A 25,646-nucleotide genomic window follows, 5' to 3' on the forward strand; every position below is an offset into this window, starting at 1 on the left:
CAACTTTCAATCCATTCTGCCACCTTCCATGAATAATGCATACATACACTCAAGTCGATCTGCACTTGCAGCCATTTCAGAGTTGTAGTCTTAATTTTACATTGTCTCTCCATGCTCTTCCAAACAAAATGAATTTCACACTTTGTCACATTGAACATCATCTGCCACTTGTCTGCTCATTCCACAAACTTGTCTATGTCCCTTTGAAATTCTACATCATCCTCCTCACAGTTAATGTTCCCAAATTTCATATTCCTGCAAACCTTGAAATTGTGTCCTGACCCCAGGTCTAGATATATAACCCAGAGGAGCAAGAGTCCCAACACTGACCTCTGAGGAACTCACTACAAACTTTCCTCCAACATGAAAAGCACACATTTAGCCACAGCTCTCTTTTCCTGTCACTCAGTCAATTTTATATGCATCCTGCTACTTTTCTACTTAATCCAGAAGCTATATCTTTGCTCACAAGTCTGTTGTGCAACGCTATCAGATCCCTTTTGGAAGCCCAAGTACATCACATCAATAGCACTGCCCTATCTACCCTGTTACCTCTTCAAAAAAACTCAAGCAGGTCAGTTAACGCTATTATCCATTAATAAATCCATGCGAACATTCCTTAATTAATCTGCATTTGTCCATGTAAATATTAATTTTGTCCCAAGTTACCTTCTCTAGAAGTTTTCCCTCTGCTGAAGTTAAACTGACCAGTCTGTAATTGCTAGGCTTACCTTTACACCTTTTTTGAACAAGGGTGTAACATTTGTAATTCTTCAATCTTCTGGAACTGCCCCAGAGTCTAACACTAGAAAGCTTATCCAAAACTCTACTCCCTATATCCTAACTCCTCCTGTTCATCCAATACTTCTGTGTACTATGACCTACACTGGCTCCGGTCTTACAGCACCATAATGTTAAGACTCTCTCTGGACAAGGTGGAAGAAAAAAACACACACACACAAACAAAAACACACACACACAGACAACAAAAACACACACACACAGACAACAAAAACACACACACACAGAATTCCTCTATGGACTGCATCCTTAAAAACAGGCTGCAGTTATTGTACACATTCTGCTCGTAACAAAGATTTCAGGAAACAGCAATGACGCAAAATGGTCACAGACCAAAATTTACATTGAAATATTCAAAAAATATACAATTTTTATTTTTAATCTGTAAAAGAAATTCTCTCTACACAAAATTGAGTCACAAAGAAACCTGATGGAGAGAACAGGAATAGTACAATCAATGCATTTAAAAAAGAAGCAACTTGCACAACTTGTGCATAAGTGTAAACAGGTAATGTTAAAAATGCAGAGTTCTGAAATCATCATTGTGGAAGAACTTGCGGTAGAGTGCTTTTCAGAACCTCCAGACATCCCTATCCTTTCAGTAGTTATACAGCTGTTGAAGCACATTTGAAGAGCTGTCATTGCTGTAATATGGGAAACATGGCAGCCTTTCTGGAAGAGATGATCTGGGTGAAACCCAAGTTAAATTCACTTCTCTTTTTTAAGCACTGTCTGGCCTGCTGTGTGTATTTGTAATCCCCCTGCAGCAGATACAAATAGTTTCAGTTCCACAGTATAAGAAAACCAAGCTGCATTTTATAGCCTGCGTAGTTTAAATTGGAGAAAATTTTTATTTTTTAAAAAAAATTTGAGCTACAGGAGAATACACTTCTAGAAAGTGCTGCAGATGCAATGGCAGAGAACAGATTCTCACACTCAGCTGTGGCCCAACAACTGAACTTGCAAGGCCATATGATGTAATTTTCTCAAATGCCATTCCACTAATTAGAAAGAAAAGTTACATTCTACAAAAAAACGTTGTTCTAGCACAGGAAAAGAGGCTTCACAGTAAGCAACAGGATATGCAGTCAAGCCTATCCTTAAAGTAAAACATCTGACATGAATGGCTCATTCATGGTGGTCTATGATTATTATTGGGCATTTATAAAAATAAACCCAAATACCATAGGAAGCTCCTCACCAATACATCTCCAATAAAGCTTTTCCTTAAGAAAAACACTTAATAAAAAAAAATGCACAATCACACAAATACTTCTAAAACGTAAAGGAAATGTTTCATTGTTGGGTCACTCTCTTCGTGTTGTAAAGGGTCTGGCTATCAGCATTGAGTGAGGCATTTACTTGCAAGTTATTTTCTTTATATTTTCTCACCCAGGGTGAAGCAAGAATTTCACAGAGCTGAGAAGGCAACAGCCTTCCCAGGACATCGGTCAGTGCTGCATCTGAATCCAATTCTCAGGACAAACAACCCTCCCCTCCCTGTGAGAAATTGCAACACAATGCCTCTCACACATTCTATCACACATAAGAGGCACAACTGGACGAAAGTCTAAGAGTCTTCACTAGTCATCCATAATTGTCATTCCAGAGGAATACATTTCCCTGGGGTATTACTTCCTAAAAAGTTACTTTTTAATTACACAGAGGGACTTAGACAGCAGCTGTTCGTACTATTGGAATTTACCAGAGAGGAGTTGCAACAGACACTTATACAAAATTGAGAAGTACAGCCTGCATGTTTTATTTAATATATTCAGATCTGTTCAGCTTCCTGAAAAGGCTATGAGCTGTAAAAAAAATTGTGAAGATTTTATCTTTAACATGGTTTTAGAGTTAGCAGTATTTTAGTCTTTCTTCAAAAACTGATTAATCTTGAAGTTCAGCTGAAATAAAAAAAAAGCAGCCATTGCTGCCCCTGCCATGGCAAAAAAAGGACCAAGCTGACAGTGACAATCACATTGCAGCAGATTCTGACCATGGATTTGGCTGTGGAGCTTCCACCTTTCCCTGGAAGTTATCTAATCATTAACAGGTTGTCCCTGGATTATGCCAATTATTAGTGCAGTTGAGAAATAAAAACCATCCCCTGTAGTCTTCCACCAACCCCAAACAAACTGGGGATTTGTAATGGTCACGCACTCGAGTGACTCAAAGCCACATAAAAGCAGCAAAAAAAAAGTTATGGAAACAGAAGTTTGGTCCAAAGGCCACAGGTCAGATTTCCATCCAGAAATATCATTGTTGGGTACCAGTCATGCATTACAGAAGGTGCTTGATTTGCATTTCCCTCATTGCGTTTCTCAATAACAGTGGTTGGTCCACAGTGTTATCTTACCTTGGGACAATGTTAAATATCTCCCACCAGGTATTTGTATACTGAAATGAAAGTAGGTATATGGCAGCATTAGGGTTAGTTGCCAAGCAGTTCGTGTATAACTGGTAGCCACATTATTCTGACCCAATGTCATGCTTTATATTCCGGCCACTAATCCAAACTGTTTCTGTTCCCAAAGGTGTGGTACAGTCTCCCAACATCAGTCCCAAGCAAACAATGGCTGAGCCACTCTAAATCCTCTAAAAAGTTCCTGTTGTCAGACCCTATTTCCTCACTGGCAAAGAGTGGCTTCCACACCCCCATAGCACTGTGTCTCATTGTAACATTCAGCCAGTTCTTTCACACAAATGTTCCATGCAAAAACCACCTAAGATTCATCTTATGGCACTTCTGGCTAAACGGCACATTTGGAAACAAGGGGGATGACAGATGGGCAACATGGCATCTCCCAAGGTATTAAAGCATTAATATTTTAATAAAAAGTCACTTGACAAGAGTTTTAAAAATGTTTTGCTAGTAACTGCCACAAAACAGTTCCATCAATAAACAGAAGGGGTTTGCCCTTCTCAGTGGGTGGAAGATCATACATTAAATCAGTGTATTATTTACCCATGACTTATCACTCTCAACTGTGAATGGACAAAGAGAGAGAGAGACTGAGCACGTGAGGGAGAGAGTGTGACAGAGAGAGCGAGAGTGAAAGAGAGAGAGAGAGAGGGTGACAGTGAGAGCAACAGCAGACCCCTTCCCCAATCATCATCTGCTCGCTTTAGGATTGCAGCCCCTCTCCTCAATCTCACGCACAGGCGCTACTGGAAGGACAACATGTGCAATGCGACTCCACAGGCCACTCAGCTTGTCAGTGTCCATGCCCTCTCTGCCCTCAGAGGTAGAGAATTTCCTCTTGAGAAAGTCACGGACTTTCACTTCCACAGCCCCCAAGCTAACACCTGGTGTCAGCCTCTCTTCGTCCAGCAGGATGGTAATCAGCAGGGCGACCCTCTTGTAGGCCGCATTCTCATGATCACAGTACTTGTAGAATATCAGGGTAGAGGGTGGGGGCAGGTCCTGGAAATGGTGAACCACTGCTGCCCTGCTGCCTTCGTCGAACCCAGATGAGAGGCGGGTATCCACCTCCAGCTTTACTGCATCACTGTCCTGCTTGCTCCGATCAGAAGCATCAATTTCCACTGTGTTTGTGGCATTGAGGGCCAAGGAGTATGCTTCAGCGATCTGGCGAGCAAGACACCTCATGGTTTGCTGTCCATCCCAAGCAGCTGCAAACATCAGGATGGCAGGTTTCACATGCTGCGTCAGATTGATGTGATTGCGCAGGGTAATCCTGCTTCTCCTCCACAACGCTGAGTGCTGACCACCAAAGCGAGCCTCAACCTGCTCAAACCGGTCTGTAAATAGCGCCACTGCCGTAGCTTCCTCCACCACCATAGCTGATGGTTTGCTCCTCACAAAGAAAAACAGTGCAAAGCAAACCGCGACCACAATCATCACAATCAGGGCTGCATACAGGCTTGAGGCATTAGTGGTCCCTGTGGAGGAATAAAAATGACAGAAAATCACTTACTGTTCAAATGATCATTTGTTGAAATTCAAACTTTACACGAGGTTGTGTCTGATCAGTGTCCAGTTTGAGGCTTTACAATACAGACATATGGGACATCTGAGCACTAACATCACACCTGAATCAGACAGCGGTGATATGCGTGTATTGAGACTATTAGTTCAGTGTTATATGTTTGAGCACCAAGACCACACCTATATACTGGCTGTAACTCAAATGCAAACTAAACTCACTCAAAGCCATTCCATTTTGTACCAGGAGAAATTCAAACCAGTAATACCAGACTTCAAACTTTCAGCAATGAGATTTTAAAAAGTATAATAGTTCACTGTACTGTGCATACATGAATTTGGTAAACACAGAATTATGAAACAAATCCACTGCAGAAAAATTTCAATCCCCACACCATATCATGGAACATAGAAAATTCACAACACAAAAGGCAGCCATTAGCTGATTGCATTTGTGCCTTTTGAATAACAGTCTAACCCCATATTTCAACAGTTTGTCCATAACTCTACATGTTACAGCATTTTTCAGCAGTTAGTCCATAGGCTCTATGTTACAGCACTTTAAATACATGTCCGTGAGCAGGTGGTGAGGATTTCTTCCCTCTACTACCTTTTCGAGCAGTTACCTACTTGCCCTGCCAACTTCATTGAAAGGAATTCTCAAGCAACTGCTTTAAGTCTATGGCCCAGGAAAACACCAAGTTGTCCAATCGCAGGTCAAATTCTTCATTCCTGGCAACCTTTTTTTGAATGCCCTCTGTATCAAATGTCACATTCTTCCTATTTGACTAGCAAGTATCCTATTGTTTTCTTAACCACCTCATCTACTTGTCCTGCTTTCTTCAGGGACCTGCGGACATGCACTCTGTTCCTTTATGCTTCTTAGTGTCCACCTATTTATTAGGTATTCCCTTGTATTGTTTCACCTCAACCAAATGAATTACCTCATAGTTCAACAGATTAAATTCCATTTCAACATCAGGTTACCTGGAGTATTAATGCACAGTTCCACCATAATACTAGAGTCAATTTATGTATTTACTGCCAACATAGTCTCTGTTGACTTGACAGTAAATGTAATTCGAGCTGCGGATGAGATTACAGATGAACAGGTGCAAGCAGCATTAAGCAATTTTGGTTGGTACAAACAGGTCTAAAATGGAAATTATTGCAGGGTTACATTTTATCTTAAACAATACCAAAATGAATTACATGTAATTAATAATTACACAACTCACCTGTAAACTTCAGTATTAAGTACTTAGAACCTCATCATCCTTGGATAATTTCTGAGAAGTATTAAACAGAAATCGGACGAAACAAGGAGAAAGACATTCTGTCCTGTCACTTCCTCAGCATTTTACATTTCTGAGATATCTACTTCTACAGCTCAACTCCCCTTCTTTGGATCAATGCTCCCCTCTTCAACCAGAGGACAGGAGGATTTGCCCCGACCTTAATGGTCATTGTTTCTCAATACCTTGACAGAATCTCCAATTCTACAGAGCAACCTAAATTCCTGTGTATAGTTGCACAGTAATATATTTAATGCCCTGCGCAGTAAAGCTGGATTCTCATTTAACCATGATGGCTCCAACATAGCTTCATGCCTCACTGAGTACAGCTAGTTCAAACTTCCTTTAGCAAATAATTGGGCTCAACACTGTGTTGCCCACATTACATTATTTGTAGCAAAATGCCAGGAGCTCAGAAAGGTTTTATTGTGTACTATCAATCAGGCTTATCTCACCATTAATTTATCGCTCTATCGTTGTTGAAAAAAGACATGCTCTCAAAGTTTTTTTTTGTCTGGCATTCATCAGGATAGATACAAGAATGCCGAATTTCAAAGGCAGCAGCAATTTATACTGCTTGAGGAGGGTGCTGATTGATTGGCAAGTGGACTCTGATTGGCCGCGGCATTACAATGGAGAAGCATCAGGGCATCGTTGTCCCCATGTTTTTGATTAAAACAAAAAAAGGTGAAATGTTTGGACTTGAGGGTTGCTTTGCCTGCAGAGGACAGGTCGCTGTGAATGAATATGTGTAGCTACGAACAGGTGTAAGCCAGCACATTACAAATCTAACTATATAAACTGGTTGTTAGTGCAATCTTGGCATATGGGATTGTTCAGCAATATTTCCAATTGCAGAATCACATTTAACACAAGACATTATGTTCTGAATTTTGCAGGCACAGGCTGGTTGAGTAGTCAGTACTCTGCCTATTGTACACAGCCAAAGGCACATGATATTTGCTACAATTCACCAGTTGTTGGGGCATATATCCTGTGTACATGGAATTCATACATATTATTCATTTGTGACATGCATGATATCTTCTTGGTTTGACGGCACCATGTTATTAGTGGAAATCATGAGGACAATAGTTCCCTGATGCATTCTCCGTGACAATGTCTTGACCAGAGTCAGCTTGCCAACCAATCAGCACCTTTTCTCACGGAGTACAAATCGTTGCTTCCTTTGAAATTTGGCACTTTTGCATTTGTCCAGATGAGTGCAAGATGAAAAGCTTCAATAGTGGCTATCTTTTCTCCAAATACTCAAGTTCTTTACTACCAAGCATCTACAACATTTTCCTTTGGGATAAAGTTGATTTGGACCCATTGGATAAATCTTAGCAGGTTTATACCTTCCTTCACGGGTCTTCTGCTCTTGTCTCCTTTCTTTGGTGAAAGCTCACTGCGAGGCAGTACTGTAGAATGAAAAGAAACAAGGTTACTGAATGAAAAAGTAAAAAGTTACCCATCTTCATGCAACATCACTATCACCTCACCAACATCAATACTGAAACACACAATGAACAAATCCAATCATTTGAACATAGATCAATAAAACCAATTACATTCAGTTAGCTGGAAAGATTGTCATTTATACTGAACAAAGGTAGAGAAAAACCCCTATTCTCCACTCATTCCCTTTGGCATCTTGGAAATTAGAAAATATTCAGTGATGGAAAAATTGGTCTCAAAATCCTCACAGCTTGCTGTCACCTCCAACAATAAGTAATTTTCCCTAGGCATAAGTACAGGACTGTACAAGATATTGAGACAGATAGAAACTAAATACCAAAGAGCTTGTATTTGTGTAACACTGTACATGATTTCAGGGCAATCCACCTAATCAAGTGATGTTCTGCTAAGTAAAAGCAAAAAACTGCAGATGCTGGAAATCAGAAATAAATTAGAAAATGCTGAAAAAACCTCAGCAGGTTGGACAGCATCTATGAAAAGAGTTAACGTTCTGAGCCTGTGCGACTCCTTAGGGCTAAAAAGCAGAAAAACGATATTGACTTTTATATTGTTTCAAAGAGGGTAAAACAAGTGGAGCAAAGAAGAAGGTTAAAGATAGGATGGAGGTAGGAGAGATTGGACAAATATGTTTTGGGCACAAGATAAGTGTTAATGGTATTGATAAGGAATGAAGAAAGCATTGATAGTGCATAAAGATATTAAAATGTGTTAATAACAGAGCAAAGAGCAGCGTTTTGTGAAAGCAAACCTTCACAAATGGCAGGTGGCCTGATAGGTAGGGGAGTTCATTGGGATGAATAGATTTTTGGATAAAAATAGGCATCATGATGGAGAAGAGGTTGCACAACCTGAAGTTGTTGAACTCGATGTTGAGTCCAGAAGGTTGCAAGTGCCTAATCCGAAGATAAACTGCTGTTCCTCAAGTTTGGATTGGGCTTCACTGGAACATTGCAGAAAGTCAAGGACAAACATGTGGGCATAAAAATAAGATGGTGAACATCGGCATTGTGTTTTCCTACTGTGAAAAGATTTTCCCTCTTACTTTTATTGCCATACCCTGTCAGAAACCTCATCCCATCAGAGCCAACTGAGATAGCTGGTACTCAGTCCTCCAAGTCTGAGGGCCTGCCATCTTAACTCACCACCTTGCTCTCATGCCCACATTCCTGCCCTTGATCTGTTGCAAAGCTCTAGTGAAGCCCAACGCAAACGTGAGAAACAGTACCACATCTTCTAAAGAGCCTTTGGGACTGAACCCAGAGTTCAACAACTTCAGACTGTGAAACCTCACCTCCATTTTGACTCCCATGTTTAATTCTCAGGGAACACAATGCACAAATAATTGTTTTATGTCAACTCTAAGTGGATTTCAAGAGTTGGCCAGTCAAAAAAAAATTCCCAGTTAAAATCTGACATTCCTTAAGATGAAACAAGAGTTACAACAAAATACTGCTGTCCTGCTTTACCTGGAGTTACAGGTCTGAGATCAGCTTTAGCTGGTGACGCAGTCCCTCCACCCCTTCGGTCTATAGAAAAGCAAGAATTGTGAGGGTTAACAAAAGTGCCTCCAAGTACCTATACAAGGTGAGATTGTAAGAGTGAAACTAAGTCAGGTAATAGGAACTTTAAATACTGAATACAAAAAAACCTCAATGGATAGTTTGAACCTAGAGCCAAACGAACATACATACCAACATAGGAAATAGGAGCAGAAGTGAGCAATTCAACCCTTGAGCCTGTTCCACCATTCAATAAGAGCATGGCTGATCTGATTGCGTTTCTAATTCTACATTCCCATCTACTCTGATAATCTCAGATTCCTTTGCTTAATAAGAATCTATCTACTTCCACCTTAAAAATAATCAATGATTCTGCTTCCACCACCTTCTCAGACAGAATTCCAAAGTTGAACAAACCTCGGAAAAAAAAACAATCTCCTCATCTCTGTCCTAAAAGTACGACTCCTAGTTTTAAAGTAGTGCATCCTTGTTCTGGACTGACCCACATAAGGAAACACCCATCCCACCTTCAACTTCTCAACAGAGTTTAGGATTGTATACACTTCAATCAAGTCATCCCTCACTCTCCTAAACTCTTGTGGAAACAAGCCCAGCTCATTCCAGGTATCTATCTAGTAAACCTTCTCTGAACTGTCTCCAATGCATTTATATCCTTCATTAAACAGGAATACCAAAACTGCATACAATATTCAAGGTGTAGTCTCACCAATGCTCTGTATAACTGAAGCAGAACATCTTTACTTATGTTCAAATCAGACTGACTCTAAAACAACAATGTTTTATCATGATTTTAATTGTTAACTAGACAAAGTTGGGTCAACATCACTTTCATTCTCTGATGTGACATATACAGCTCTTGTGAAGATAAATAAAATCAGATCAACACAAAGCACATTTCCAGCAAGGATCTATCTTTCTGTCTCAGGCAGAAAGCCATTGGAAAAGAATCACTGTACAACTTCGGCTGAAGATTAAATTTCATTTACCCTGCTCTTTGAGAACAGATGTACAGTATTAGTAATGTGCATTTATCAGCGGCAGCCACCGCACACCCCTCCCCACCCCATCCCATGACTGCCCTCCCCTCCCAGACCAACAGCCCTCCCTACAACCTCCTCCCAGACTGACACCCACCCTCCTTTCGGACTAACCGCACACTTCCTTCTCCTTCCTTCCAAGACCGATCATCACCCCTCCACTTCCTGGACCAGTTTACCCATAACAACCCTTCCCCAGACCAATCACGCACCACCATCCCCTCCCTGACAAGTTGCCCCACCCCCTCCTCTGCTCCAGGACCATTCATGCCCCTCTCTCCACTCTTCTTTCCTTCCTGACCAACTGCACCCACCACCTCCCAATTGCCCCCAGTCTCCCTTCCCCGACCAAATGCGCCAACCCCTTCCCTGGACCGATCAGGCTCTCCTCCCCAGAACAATCACGTGTTCACCTCCCCCCGCCCCCCCACCCGAGCCTCATGGACCAGTTACCCCATCGCCACACGCCACATCACACCACCCCACCCCTCCAGAAAGGTCACCCCCCACCCACCCCAACTGACTGCACCCCCTCTCCCCTCCCTCCCTTGGAACCGAATGCCCCATCCCTCCCCTCGTGGATCAATGCCCCCTCTCTAACCCTAGCCCTCCCTGACATATCACCCCACACTCTAGGATCGCATCCCCCTCCACTCCAGGACCTCCTGATTGGCCCCCTCTCCCTTCCCTCACCAATTTCCTCCCCACTCAATATCCCATAGTAACAGAATCCCCTCATCCCATGAGCCAAGTGTAGTGAAGCTTTGCTGCTATCCCTCTAAAGCAAGTACTCCAGCTATGTCTTTACTGCTATATTCTAACCCCTTTGCAACAAACTAACATACTATTTACTTTCCTAATTGCTTCCTGTACCTACATGTTAACTTTGTCATTCATGTAAAAGGACATCCAGGACCCTCTCAATGCAAACATTTCTCAGACCCTCACCGGCAAAGAAATAGTGTGCTTGTTAATTTTTCCGAACATACTTCGCAACACTCTATCCCATCACCCATTTTTTGCCCACTCAATCTACATTCCTCTGCAATCTCTGCACCCTCTTCACTGCTTCCTATGTATCAGCAGCAACCCGAATACAGTATACCCAGTTTCTTCACCCAAAGCATTAACAAATTGTAAATAGTTGAGGCCTGAGAACGGATTGCAATGGTACGTGCCTGCCAATTTAGAAAAGTCTTGTACTTGGTTTCCTCCCCACGAACCATTTCTTAATCCATGTTAAAAATGAGTCTCAACACAGGAATCCTAGTAACCTCTTGTGTGACACCTTATTGAATGCATCTTCAAAATTCAAATATACTACATCCACTAATCTCCTTTAACCATCTTACTAATTATATTTCAGTCCTGAGAGCCCTGCAAAGTTCTCCTCACTATAAGCTGGGAGCTTGGGCCAAAATTGGCAGAGCTGTCCTACAGATAAATCAAGCAGCAGCCTGACAGCGTGATACTCAGAGGACCATACTTTACAAACAATACCCCAGAAACTACCATCACCATCCCTGGGCATGTCCTGCATCACTAGAAGAACAGACCCACCAGAGGTGGCAACACAGTGGTATACAGTCAGAGGGCACTGCATTACGAGTCCTCAATGTTGACTCAGATCCCATGAAGCATCATAACATCAGGTCAAAAATGGACATTGAAAACAACCTCCCACCACACACGCCACTGCCCATTACCACCTACTGACCAAGTCCTGAAGGGTATAACTGATGGCAAGATCTGACGCAGGTGGTGAGGGAACCAACAAGAGGAAAAAAACCTGAGTGACATCATCTTCACCAATCTACCATGGTCATGGATGCATCTGTCCATAGTATCGGTAGGACTGGCCATTGCACAGCTCCTTGTAGAGACAAAGATCCACCCTCACACTGAGGATACCCTCCACCGTGTTATATGGAATAGATTTAAAACAGTTGCAAAAACTCATTCGTGAGATGCTTTGTGACAGCAGCAGCATATAATGAACCACAATTTGTAATCTCACAGTCCAGCATATCCCCCACTCTAGTGTTACCACCAAGCCAGGGGATATACCTTGGCTTAATGACAGAGTGTTGGAAGGCATGCCAGGAGCAGGACTAGGCATAGCTAAAATTAAACTGTCAATCTGATGATGTTATTACATGTCAAACAGCAGAAGCAATATAGAACAGACTGAGCTTAGCAACCCCACAACCAATAGATCAGGTTCAAGATCTGTAGTTTTGCCACTGATGGTGGCCAGTAAAACAACTAACAGGAAGAGGAGGCGCTACAAATATCCTATCCTCAATAATCTGGCAGCCAGGACATTAGTGCAAAAGATAAAGCTGAAGCTTTTGAAAGCATTTTTAATCAGAAGATGATGATCCATCTCAGCCTCAAATTGAGCTCTCCAGCACGCCAGTCTTCGGCCAATTCAATTCACTCCAAGAGATATCACGAAATGGCTGAAGCCAACCCAATTAATTGGCAAGCTACCCAACAAAAACCATGTTTATCCCTCCATCACAGACACACAGTGGCAGGAGTACATACCATCTACGGGATGCAATTCTGCAACTGACCAAGGCTCCTTCAACAGCACGTTCCAAAACTGTGACCCCTAAAACCCAAAAGCAGATGCATGGGAACACCCTCAAAGACAATGGGCCCTGACAACATTCTGGCAATAGTACTGAAGGATTGCGCTCCAGAACCAGTCATGCTCCTAGCCAAGCTGCTCTACTTCAACTACAATACTGGCATTTACCAAACAATGTGGAAAATTGCCCGGATATGCCCTGTCCACAAAAAGCGAGACAAATCCAACACAGCCAATTATCAGTAAATTGATATACCATTGACTGTGTTATCAAGCAGCACTTACTCAGCAATAACAAGCTCACTGATGCTCAGTTTAGGTTCCACCAAAGCCTGAGTTCACAAGAGTCTTGATCCAAACATGGACAAAACAGCTGACCTCAACGGATCAGGTGAGAGTGACTACCCTTGACATCAAGGAACCCTAGCAAAACTGAAGTCAATGGAAATTGTGGGGAGAGGGGGTGGTAAACTCACTGCTGATTGGACTCATACATAGTGCAAAGGAAGATGGTTGTGGTGGTTGGAAGTCAATCTTCTCAATTATAGGACATCACTGCAGTAGTTCCTTAGGGCAGTGTCCTAGGCCCACCATCTTCAGCTGCTTCATCAATGACCTTCCCTACGTCATAAAGTCAGAAGTGGGGTGTTCATTAATGACTTCACAATGTTCAGCACCATTCACAACTCCTCCAATACTGAAGCTGTCAATGTCTAAATGCACCAAGCCCTGAATAACATTCAGGCTTGTGTTGATAAATGGCAAGTAACATTTGCAATACCAGCATCTCCAATGAGAGAATCTAATCATCTCCCATGATATTTGATAGCATTATCATCATTAAATCACTACTGTCAACATCCTGGGGTTACCACTGATCAAACAGTAAATGGACAAGCCATAGAAACAGTGCGGCTACAAGAGCAAACCAGAGGCTGGAAACTCAGAATAACTCACCTCCAGACTTCCCAAGTCTGCCCATTATCTACAAGCACAAGTCAGGAGTGTGTTGGAATACACTGGTCAGGATGAGTGCAGCTAAATTAACACTCAAGAAGCTCCACATTAGAGGATCAAGCAGCCTGCTTGATCAGCAACCCAACCACCACCAACATTCATTCCCTCCATCACTGGTGCACAGTGGCAGCAGTGCACACCATCTACAAGGTGCATGGCAGCAATTCACTGAGGCTTCTTCAGCAGCACCTTCCAATCCTACAACTTCTCCCACCTAGGAGGACAAGAGCAGCAAGTGTATGGGAAAACCACCAGCTGCAAGTTCCCCTCCATGCCACACCATCCTGATTTGGAAATATATCACAGTTCCTTCACTGTCAAGGTCAAAACCTTGGAATTTCTTCCCTAACAGGTACTGTAGCTGTACCTACACCACACTGCCTGCAACGGTTCAAGGCAGCAGCTCACCACTACTTTCTCAATGGCAATTAGGGATGAACAATAAAGGCTGGCTTAGCCAATGACATCCATATCCAGTGAAAAGATACATTTTCAAAAAGCTCTTCAGAGATTTACTTAACAAGATTTCCTTTTCATAAATATGTACTGACTCTGAAAATATGATTTTCCAGCATGTGTGGAAAATGCTAGAAATGATAGATTCTAGCATTTTGCCTACTACTGATATTAGGCCAACTGGTCTATAGTTTGCTCTCTTCCTTTCTTAAAAAACAGGGTTACGCTTTGGTCCCTTCCAATCCATGGAAACTGTTCTGGCATCCAAGAGACTCTAGAAGGTCAAAATGCATTAATTATTTTTGCCGATACCTCTTAAAACTGTTGGATGCAGATCATCGGGTCCCATGAACGTCTCCAATCCTATTGCTTTACTTCTACTGATTTTAAGTTCATCTTGACTCTTGGGTCCCAATTATTTCTGGAATGTTTCTGGTGTCTTCTACCACGAAGACAGACACAAAATATCTGTTCAATATCTCTGATATTTCCATACTTCCATTAATTCACCCGTCCCTGCCTCAAATGGGCCTTTCATTTACTTTCATTCATCTCTTCCACTTTATATACATGCAGACATGGCTGCAGATAACAGTACCTCGTCCCCTCAGTACACATCCATGTCGCTACTATCTTCTTTTCACTCCCCCCATTAATACAAGCAGCTATTTTGTGAGATTTGTCCAATCAGTTCCATACTCAGAAATACTTCCATCATACTCTCTTGCTCAGGCAACAGCGAGGAGACATACCTCGGGCTGGACGAAGAGGTCTTCGGCTTAGGCTAGATTGTGTGTGCAGAAGAACTTGATCTGCCGAAAACAGAAACACAGCAAGAGATTACAAAAAGTTCAGTTCCAAGCTCAATTTAACTCTTCCAATACAAACTCTACCACAGGTACTGTCCTTTACACTTGGGTGATACAGGAAAGTACATGAATGAGCCACACAGTTCCTAGTTTAATCCTAACGCGAGTTAGCTGACCTCTGAGTGCTGTGGTCCATATATTACAGTTACTTCAACAACTAGAAGGAGAAAAGATAAATATCATCTGAAATTCCCAGGCCTAACAGCAATCCAGGGGTTCTTAATAGGAAGTGTTCTAGAGTGGGCATGGATGTAGGCAAGGTGGGTATGGCTATAATGTCCTTCTCTTAAGGGGAGGGAGAAAGGGGATAATGGGAAAAGGGGTTGGAAATTACAACCAAATCTTTCTACCTCTGGAAACTGTGTACCTGATGACATCCGAGACCGTGTCCTGCTACATATCGGTGAATCCCCACCTGCCGCCACATCCACATCAGAGTCACTGGTTTCTAAAGAGAAAAGAAACATACGTGCATCACAAACACACTGTTCAAGATCTTCTTTTACAATGACAAGCGACATTTCAAAACCAGATTCTTTCAATAACAACTCATCAAAGTAGGCCAATATCCCATCCACCTCCATTTACCTGTGTCAGATTTGCCAAAGTCAACTTCATCTTTAGATCTGCGATCTGTGGGAAAATAAACATCAAGTTACAAATCTAATTGCTGTTCCATGCATCAAAACTATTCTCAGTCTGCACATTCAGAAATTATACAATTGCGGATATGGTGCATCATCCTAAGGGTGGTGGGAATACAGCTCTATCTCACCCTTGGAAAGGGAGAAGAGACGGCATTTATTAGACTTCCTTTACATCAAGGCATGATGTAGAAGATTTGAAGCAGCAAGGAAGATGAGGGCAGAGGGAAGAGAGGCAGCTAATGGTAGAAAAAAAGTAGTGAGAAGATGAATAGTTACTGACCTGTTCACAGTGGCCATTTGTTATCAAACACACTTCGGATTTTGATTGTGGCTGGAAGGTGTTTGAAAGAAGCTTTAGACTTATCTGGTGCCATGTGAGAAACTTAAGATGTGAATAACCCTACCATAATATTCAAAACTGTACCCCATACACTTGGTTAAAATTAATTACTAAATATAAAAATACAGTCCGTTTCTGATAGCAACCCCCATTACTGCATATCCATTGGAGTTTGGTTTACTAACAGCAGACCAAGGAATGTGATTTACAAGAATTACTGGCAGAAGTGTGGCCTAATCAGTGAAGTATCTCTACTCTTGAAACCTATGGCACTGATTAATATTCCTCAGTATTATACGAACTTTATTCTGTCAGTCAGCAAAAGAGATGCATCTAGTATGCCAAGACTAGTCCTACAATTGATCAAACAAAGCCGCTGCAGACCAATTCCAACACATTTTACTTGGGCATAAACTCCTGCAGGAAAGTGCCAACACTCAAAGCATATGTTTTTAATCATGTAAGCTCCCTGACATTACTCAACATTAAATTTAATTTTCCCAGTTCCATAACTGACCTACATACTTCTGAAAATCTTCAGCTTTTCCTATTTTAGTGTTATCAGCAAGCTTGGCTACAAAACATTTAGTTTTGATATCAGCCGTTTGACGTGGTTGAGTGGCTAGCACTCTCACATCTGAGTCACTAGGTTGTGGGTTTAGGTGGAGAGGATGCTTCCATTAATAGGAAAAACTAGAACCAAAGGGCACAACCTCAGGCTAAAGGGATGATCCTTTAAAACAGAGATGAGGAGGAATTTCTTCAGCCAGAGAGTGGTGAATCTATGGAACTTTTTGCCACAGAAGGCTGTGAAGGCCAGCTCCTCGAATGTCTTTAAGACAGAGATAGGTTCTTGATTAATAAGGAGATCAGAGGTTATGGGGAAAAGGCAGTAGAATGGGGATGAGAAAAGTATCAGCCATGATTGAATGATGGAGCAAATTCAATGGGCCGAGTGGCCTAATTCTGCTCCTATGCCTTATAGTCCCAGTCAGAGAATCATACATAAATGTAAGACTAACATTTCAGATGTCAAGATCATTCTGTCCTCTCAGGAAGATGAAATAGATGCCATTCCAAAGATGAGCTGGGGTGATCTCCTCAAAGGTACTTTATTCAGCTATAAAGCACTTTGGGATATCCTGAAGTTCCGAAAGGTACCTCTGAAATGCTGTTGACATTATTTCTAGGTCACTGATATTGTGCCCAAGGACCGTATTTAAATAAACACATAAATCTACATCCAGTAAAAAAAATTAGTGAAGTCGAAAAACTTGAAATGTTTAATTCATACCTCTCCTCACAGGACTGCTGTCCACATCATCTGTCACTCTTTTATTTTGAGAAAATTTACCCCCATCTGGAAAAGCAATGAGGGAATAAATAAGCCAAAAAATGTCACACTGCAGATGAAGTGCTTAAATATCAACTGGATTTCAACAAATCTTATTATACCAGCCTGGAGCATTTGTATGTCATTCAAAATGATGCCAATTTCCCGTGGAAACAACAAGCAGCGGAGAACACTCCACTTCTTGTGGGACAGAACTCCAAATAGGTTCCAAAGCAGCAGTGTTCAACTAACTCAACCAGCCTGCTTTCAAATATCTTCAAATTGAAATTATTTATGGTTCCAGTGATAAGATCCAGAATTTTAGAGAACTGGATACAAAGATCACTCAGTCAGCTGCACAAGATGATCATCTGTTGGAAGTCCAGAAACACGTAACAGCTCATAAAAAATAAAAAGGCATTAAAGTGAAAGTAAATTGAAGTGGCATTCGTTTGTTTTAGATCTTGGCACACTGGCCAAGTCAGATGATATTTCTTTCCTCTTGCAGTGACAGGTGTGTCTCAGCCTTCAGGATTACTTTCTACTATTAAACTTCTTACTTTGAGGTCACTTTATATTATACAAAGATACAGACAGAACAAGGGCGTTATTTAATCTGAGTGTACATGCAGAATCCATAAACCACTTGAACTTTGTTCTCTGAACTTTGTTCTCTCAACTTCCAACAACCAGAAAACCCAAGTCAGATGCACCTATCAGCATACATTAAGAATGCTTTCAGTTAGTTCTCCCTGGTTACAACACCAATATTTCTGTACCTGATTATGTCGATCATTAACTACATTCTTGGACTGTGCATTCAAAGTTCACCCAACATAACCTCAAAAACTCAGATCATGCATATTCACCCCACCACTGAATACTCAGCCACTGAAACCAAAGAAAAGTTATAGCACAGAAGAAAGCCATTCAGCCCATCTTGTTCACGTCAGCCTGAGGACACCCAGGTGCCAGTTCTAATCCTATCTTCCGCACCCAGCCCATAGCCTTGTAGCTTACAGCACATTAGCTCCAGATAGGGTCTCTGCCTCCATCACCACTCAGGCACCGAATTCCAGACACCCAATGCTTCATGTAAAGAAGCTTTTTCTTCATGCTCATTCATCTCCCTTCTTATCCTGAATCTATGCCCCCAGTCGTAGAATTCTCCATCATGGGAAACAATTTTATCTTGTCCACTCTATCTCTTCCCCTCATAATTTTGTACACAGCTATCAAATCATCCCTCAGCCTTCTTTGTTCCAAGGAAAATAACCCAACCTATCTAATCTTTCCTTATAACTACACTTTTCTAGCCCTGGCTACATTCTTGTAAACCTCCTCTGCACTCGCTCCAGAGCGAGTATGTCCTTCATGTGATATGGTGACCAGAATTGCACACAATACTAGCCATAGAACCCTACAGTGCAGAAAGAGGCCCTTCGGCCCATCGAGTCTGCACCAAACACAATCCCACGCAGGCCCTACCCCCATATCCCTACATATTATACCCACTAATCCCTCTAACCTACACATCTCTGGACACTAAGGGGCAATTTCTTAGCATGGCCAATCAACCTAACCTGCACATCTTTGGACTGTGGGAGGAAACCGGAGCAACCCGGAGGAAACCCACACAGACACGTGGAGAATGTGCAAACTCCACACAGACAGTGACCCGAGCCGGGAATCAAACCCAGGACCTTAGAGCTGTGGAACAGCAGTGCTAACCACTGTGCTACCGTGCCTCATTAGTGTTTTATACAATTCCAACAATATATCCTTAGTCTTCTATTTCATACCTCTGTAAATGAAGGACAGCATTCCATATGCCTTCTTTACAACCTTGTCTACTTGAACTGCTGCTTTTAAGGACCTGTGTGCATGTACACCAAGATTTCTCACTTCATCTACCCTTTTGGGTATATTCCCATTTCTTGTGTATTCTTTATAACTGTTTGACCTCCCTAAATGCATTATCTCACACTTCTCTACATCAAAATCCATGTGCCACTTTACTGCCCACTCCACTAACCCCTTAATATCATTTTGTAGATTATAGCTATCCATTACTAGGCCAATCTTCATGATGTATGCAAATCTTCCAATCTTACCACCCCACATTCATGCCCAAATCATGAATATACAACATAAACAGCAAGGATCCCAACACTGAACGCTATGGAACACCACTTGAAACAACTTTCCATTTGCAAGGGCATCCATTGACCATTACCCTTTGTTTCCTGTTACTAAATCAATTTTTGATCCAGTTTGCCTCATTACCCTGTATCCCATGGGCTTCTACTTTTTAACCAATCTGCCATCTGCTAAAATCCACGTACACAACACCCACTGCACTACCTTCATCAACCCTTCTTGCCACTTCCTAAAGAATTCAATCAGGTTTGTGAAGCAAGACTTTCCTTTACCAAAGCCAGGCTGACCATCCCTGACAAGTCCATGCCTTTCTTCTTGTCAGTTAACCCTGTCACTCAGGATTGATTCTATTAACTTATCACCCAGTCATGTAAGACTAACTAGTCAAACATGTTTACTTGATGCTCAAGTGAAAGCATCATTCCAGAATTTCATCCACATGAGCCACACTGTTGTACTGCTCTGAGGCTGCAGTTAGCACCTGCGGAAGCCAGTGTTCTGTTTTTGGACAGTGGCACAAAGGGGCAGCATGACCGTCAAAACTAAGAGGGATCAAGTATGACTCCTGACGTAACAATGAAGAAGCTGAAAGAGAAGCCGCTGCTGGAGATTCTCTGTTAATGACTGGAAAACAAACATGGCAATCAATCAAGAATGGTCGTGCTCAGCTGGACAACAAAAAGAGGCAATGGAAGAAAGTGACAGTCAACCACCTCTAAGGCTGAAGACAGATCAAGGAAGATGAGAAAAGAAGGTACACTGATTGCAATCAGTCACAGATGATTTGTGGCCCTTGATAAAGGCCCTATCAGTGCTGCAGCAGGAACAGAAAAAGCCAGTTGAGAAATTCAAACCTGGAACTGCAGGAAAGATAGGTATAGATTTGTAACTTGACTATATATGCAAGGACAGCTGAGAGAACTGGGATGCTGGATATGGAGTGGTAGTTGGCAAGAACATAAAAGAGTTGGGAGTGGGACGGGAAGAGATTTGAAAGGGAAGAAAACAACACCAGAGAGGGAACCGTTAAGATATCAACCAATATGGGATTCAAGAAAGAAAGTTAAATAGTCAGCATTTTAATGCAAATAGAATTGGGAGAGAATAGAAATCAGATAACTGACAAGATGAGCTTGTGGCGGATATGAGGGGAGAGAATGAGGAGGTCAGACCCAGGGCACATGAGGGAAAGTTTGGTTTGGTAGGTAAGGGGAAGAGAGAGATGTGGAACAGACAGAAACATGATGGTTTCAGCCTTAATGATCAAAATATCAACACTTTCTTTACACTTGATTAAGGTAAGTGCGGAGGAAACAGGGAGAAGGGTTTAATGAGACAGTTCATATTGGAAAAGTTGTGGTTATTGCTGCATTCCATGATATGCCCAGAATCATAAGTCATTTTTCCAGATCTGGCAATGAATGACTAATTCACTTATTGGCTACCCTGCATATCTCTGTCCCTCGGAGTTGAGAGAGCAAAGGTTCTTGTTTCTAATGAACTGCAATAACACGGGACTTTAAATGTAAATAGGAGATATTTTCCCCTTCCAACGGCACCACTAATTAAAGAAAACACTTCAGCATCTTGAGGTCAATAAGGGAATTATATAAATGCAAGTTCTTTCTTTCTCTAATGATTACATAAACATTTATTATAACTACGGGGATCTGAAGAATCAAATGCAGGCCATGTAAAAGCATTCAATCTCTACTCCAAATGTACCATTAAAAGGGGACAGTTATCTCTGAGCTTCCATATTCATTTCTCATTTTCAATCCTGAGTAAGTCTATTCAGCCCACAATTGAATTCAATCTGAATTTGGTTTTAGGAGCAAGCAAGGAATGGATTTGGGTTCACCCAGTCCACTCTGCGGATTGGCTTTGTAACTTCAAGAATTGGGTAAAGAATTTTTAAAAAAGCTGTCCCAAATCATTTTACAGCTAGCGAAGCACTTTTTGGAGTGTAGTCACTATTGTAGTGCCAGTCAACTTGGATACATACAGCAGTGAGACGACAATCAGATTATCTGTTTTAGACGATTCTAGTTGAGGGACAAATATCGGCCAAAGGAAGTCCACTGATCTGCTTCAAAATAGTGCCATAGGATTCTTGACATCCAATTAGAGGGCCAACAGAGCATAAGTGTAACATCTCATCTGGAAGCTGGGTTCTCAACAGCATAACATATCCTCAATACAGCACTGAATATCAAGTTAAGTTGCATTCCAGTCTCTGGAACAGCATTCTTTACCTTTTTCAAACATCATGCCACTATTTTGGTTCACAGTCAATGGCCTTTTCACACAAGGAAGAATGATAGTTCCAGATAATGTCCCTGATAGTTATGTTCTCTGGATAATGCTTTAAAAAGAGAGTTCTCCCAATGCCCCTCTGACCAACATTTAACCTTCAACCAATATCATAACCTAGTTGTTTTTCATAGTTTTTGCTGTGCACAAATAGTCTGTCACTTTTCCTAATTACAACATTCTTCAGAAGTATTTAAAAGGCTGTAAATTGTTTGGGGACATCCAAAGATTATGAAATGCATGACAAAAATCGAATTCCCCTATGTTCCCAACTATCTGTTCAGAAGTGAATAACATGCTCAACTCTTGAATGAAGATTGAACTCAATATTCAGACTCAAGAGGAACATGTGATTTGACTGAACCACAGCAGACTTTCAATCTTGGGGTGAGGAAGGGCAAACGGCAAATTATAAATTAAACAGTAAATGGTCTATTCCCTCCTCTCTTTCCTTCATCAAGAAATATCTGAGGACAACTTTTTAAAATGCGAGTTCTTAAAATAAAGACTCTTCAATTCAACTTGGAAGGATGGTAGGCAGTTTTAACCCTTCAAATTGTCCATGTCTCTTTCCACAAGCGAGTTCCTAGAGCAGACTTTGCCTGATGGCCAGTGTCTCCTCCCTCCCCACTCTCTCCATCCATTCCGCCCCTCCCTCCTTCCCTGAACATCCTCCCTTTAAATACACTTTGCTCTACCCTCTAATCCCATCATCTCTCCCTCCTCAATCCACCTCCTCCTCTCCCTCATTTCTCCATCCTTTTCAACAAACATATAAGGATGCAACTTCATTAGTTTGCACAAATGCTAAGGATGATATCAAGTTGAAAGAGGTGTAAAAAGCTGCAAAGACGAATGGCAGGCCAAAGTTTGGTTATGAACCAGCAAGGGATGGCTAAAAAATACAGATGGAGTAATTAGAATGCTTGAGTAAACTAGCAAGAAATATAAAACGAGAACTTCTAAAGTTTAGCTATTAGTCACAAGTAGGCTTTCACTAACACCACAATGAAGTTACTGCGAAAATCCCCTAGTTGCCACACTCCAGTGCCTGTTCGGATACACTGGAGGGAGAATTTAGCATGGCCAACGCATCTAACCAGCACGTCTTTCAGACTGTGGGAGGAAACCGGAGCACCCAGAGGAAACCCAAGTAGACACAGGAAGAACATGCAAACTTCACACAGACAGTGACCCAAGTTAGGAATTAAACCTGGGTCCCTGGCATTGTGAGGCAACAGGGCTAACCTCTGTGCCACCATGCCGACAAGTTTATAAAAAAAGCTGTACCTGAAATAAATGTTGGTCCTTAGTGAGTGATGTCGGAAAATAATGGCAATGAAGAAAATGGCAGAGACTGTGATCAAGTATTTATCTGAATTTACAGCACCCCAAGAAAAATAGAAAATCAAAACATAAAAGGGAGGGAGGAATCTAAAGCAACGACTATCTTAGAGAAAAGGCATTGGGAAAATTAATGAGATTAAGGGCTGACAAGACCCCAGGACCTGATACTGGCTACAGAAATAGTAGATGCAGTGGATTCTGGAAAGGTCACAGCAGATTGGAAAATCATAAATGCAACATCTCTATTCAAGAAAGGAGGGAGACAGAAATTGGCTGGTTAACTAGCATCTGTCATTACAAAAATGCCAGAAATATTATTTAACAAATAGTGCTGAATACAGGTAAGAATTCAAATTGTACAGAGCATACCAAGAATCTGCAAAGGGTTACTGATAGATTAAGCGAGTGGGCAAAAGTTTGCCAGATACAGCAAAATGTGGAAAAATGAGAGATTGTTCATATTAGTGAGAAGAATAGAAAAGCAGAATATTATTTAAACTGCAGTATGCTGCTGTACAAAGGGGTCTGGGTGTTGGCATATCTGAATTACAAAAGTAAGCATGCAAACAGAGCAAGTAGCTAGGAAGATTAGTGGAACATTAGTTTCTATTGTAAAAAGCAGGGGATGCAGTAGAAGACCAGGGACATCTTGTTACAATTCAACAGGGAGCTGGCGACATTTGGAGTACTGCGTATAGTTCTGGACCCTTTACTAAAGGAGGGATAGGCTTGCATTATAGGCAGTTCAGAGAAGGTTCACCTGGTTGATTCCTGAGATGAAACTGTTGTATTATGAGGAAAGATCAAGTAGGTTGAGCTTACACTCGTGGAGGAGGCAATGACCTAGTGATATTACCACTAGACTATTAATCCAGAAATTCTGGTAATGCTGAGGACGTGGATTCGAGCCCCACCATGGCAGATGGTAGAATTTGAAAACAATAAAAATAATCTGTAATTAAGAATCTACTGATGACCATAAAACCATTGTCAATTGGGGGAAAATCCTGTCTAGTTCACTAATGTCCTTTAGGAAAGGAAATCTGCCTTCTTTACCCGGTCTGGCTGACATGTAACTCCAGACCCACAGCAATATGGTTGACTCTCAACTGTCTCCCAAGGGCAACTGGGGATGGGCAAAAAATGCTGCGATGTGGAGATGCCGGTGTTGGACTGGGATAAACACAGTAAGAAGTCTCTCAACACCAGCTTAAAGTCCAACAGATTTATTTGATAGCACAAGCCACTTGCTTTCAGAATGCTGCCCTTTCATCAGATGAGTGGGAGTTCTGTTCACGAACAGGGCATGTAAAGACACAAACTCAATTTACAAAATAATGGTTGGAATGCGAGTCTTTACAGGTAATCAAGTCTTAAAGGTACAAACAATGTGAGTGGAGAGAGAGTTAAGCATAAAGAGATGTGTATTGTCTCCAGCCAGGACAGTTAGTGAGATTTTGCAAGTCCAGGCAAGTCATGGCCTGTTTGTGAACAGAACTCCCACTCATCTGATGAATGGGCAATGCTCTGACAGCTATTTGCTTGTGCTACCAAATAAACCTGTTGGACTTTAACCTGGTGTTTTACAATAAATGCTGACCAGCCAGCCAACAACAACCATGTCTCAAGAATGAATATATTCATTGCAGGTTAGCGGACTGAGAGGTGATCTTACCAAAACATGGAAAATTCTAAAGGGGCTTGACAAGGGTAGATGCTGAGAGTTTGTTCCCAACCCGGGGCAAATCTAGAACATGGGGGCACAATCTAAAAATAAAGAATCTCTCATTTAAGGTGTTCCCCCCCCCCCCCAGGGGGTCTTTAATCCCTGAAAACCTCTTGCCAAGGAGTAAACAATTATATATATCAATTCATTAAACATATTCAAACCTTCATTTAGGCAAATTTTTGATCTACAAGTGCTAAAGGGAGGCGGGGGGGGGGAGGGGAGGCGCAGACATGAAAGTGGAGTTGAGAGCACAATGAGATCAACTACACTGCGACTGAAAAGCAGAAAAGGTGCAACGGGCCAAACAGCCTCTGGCTATCTCCATTTATTATGATCTTTACAGCCTAGGGCCTCAGGTTCAAGGACCCAGGGACCCAGGTTCAATTCCCAGCTCAGGTCACTCACTGTCTGTGCGGGGGTCTGCACATTCTCCCCATGTCTACATGGGTTTGCTCTGGTTCCCTCCCACAGTCGGAAAGTCAGAGGGTTGGGTGCATTGGCCACGCTGAATTCTCCCCCCAGTGTACCCGAACAGGCGCCGGAGTGTGGCGACTGGGGGATTCTCACAGTAACTTCATTGCACTGCTAATGTAAGCCTACTTGTGACACTAATAAGTGAACTTTAAAACTTCAACCTCACCTCGGGTTTTCTCCCTGTCCCCCCGGGCTCCAGCCCCGGAGCTCTCGCTGTCGCCGTCCTCACTCATCTCACCAACTCAGAGGGAGCAGGAGGCCTCCGACCGGCGGGACAAACAACATGG

General features: G+C 42.0%; 1 protein-coding gene across 2 annotated transcripts; it reads right to left on the minus strand.

Moving 5' to 3' along the window:
* Positions 1 to 1,153: 1,153 nt before the first annotated feature.
* LOC145347949 (torsin-1A-interacting protein 2-like) lies at positions 1,154 to 25,646 on the minus strand. Of its 2 annotated transcripts, none has more exons than XM_080195940.1 (8): positions 25,526 to 25,646; positions 17,298 to 17,363; positions 15,605 to 15,649; positions 15,384 to 15,464; positions 14,900 to 14,959; positions 8,988 to 9,047; positions 7,401 to 7,463; positions 1,154 to 4,704 (listed from the first exon to the last, which is right to left on the minus strand). In XM_080195940.1, the coding sequence occupies exons 1-8, from the start codon at positions 25,590 to 25,592 to the stop codon at positions 3,914 to 3,916; spliced, it is 1,233 nt and encodes a 410-aa protein (XP_080052066.1). In that variant the 5' UTR covers positions 25,593 to 25,646; the 3' UTR covers positions 1,154 to 3,913. The 2 variants fall into 2 exon arrangements, with proteins under 2 accessions (XP_080052066.1, XP_080052067.1); XM_080195941.1 differs by lacking the exon at positions 25,526 to 25,646 and adding an exon at positions 17,459 to 18,058.

Source organism: Carcharhinus amblyrhynchos, chromosome 9, assembly GCF_965287045.1.
Source record: "Carcharhinus amblyrhynchos chromosome 9, sCarAmb.v2.hapA, whole genome shotgun sequence".
NCBI classification, from domain to species: Eukaryota; Metazoa; Chordata; class Chondrichthyes; order Carcharhiniformes; family Carcharhinidae; genus Carcharhinus; species Carcharhinus amblyrhynchos.

Bases quoted from the DNA above. Each gene is read 5' to 3' on its own strand.
- LOC145347949 (XM_080195940.1), bottom strand. From the start codon at position 25,592: ATGAGTGAGGACGGCGACAGCGAGAGCTCCGGGGCTGGAGCCCGGGGG. The intron at 17,364-25,525 runs GTGAGGTTGAAG...TTGCTTTTCCAG, and splicing joins GGACAGGGAGAAAACCCGAG to ATGGGGGTAAATTTTCTCAA. The intron at 9,048-14,899 runs GTATGTCTCCTC...GCTTTTCTATAG, and splicing joins ACCTCTTCGTCCAGCCCGAG to ACCGAAGGGGTGGAGGGACT.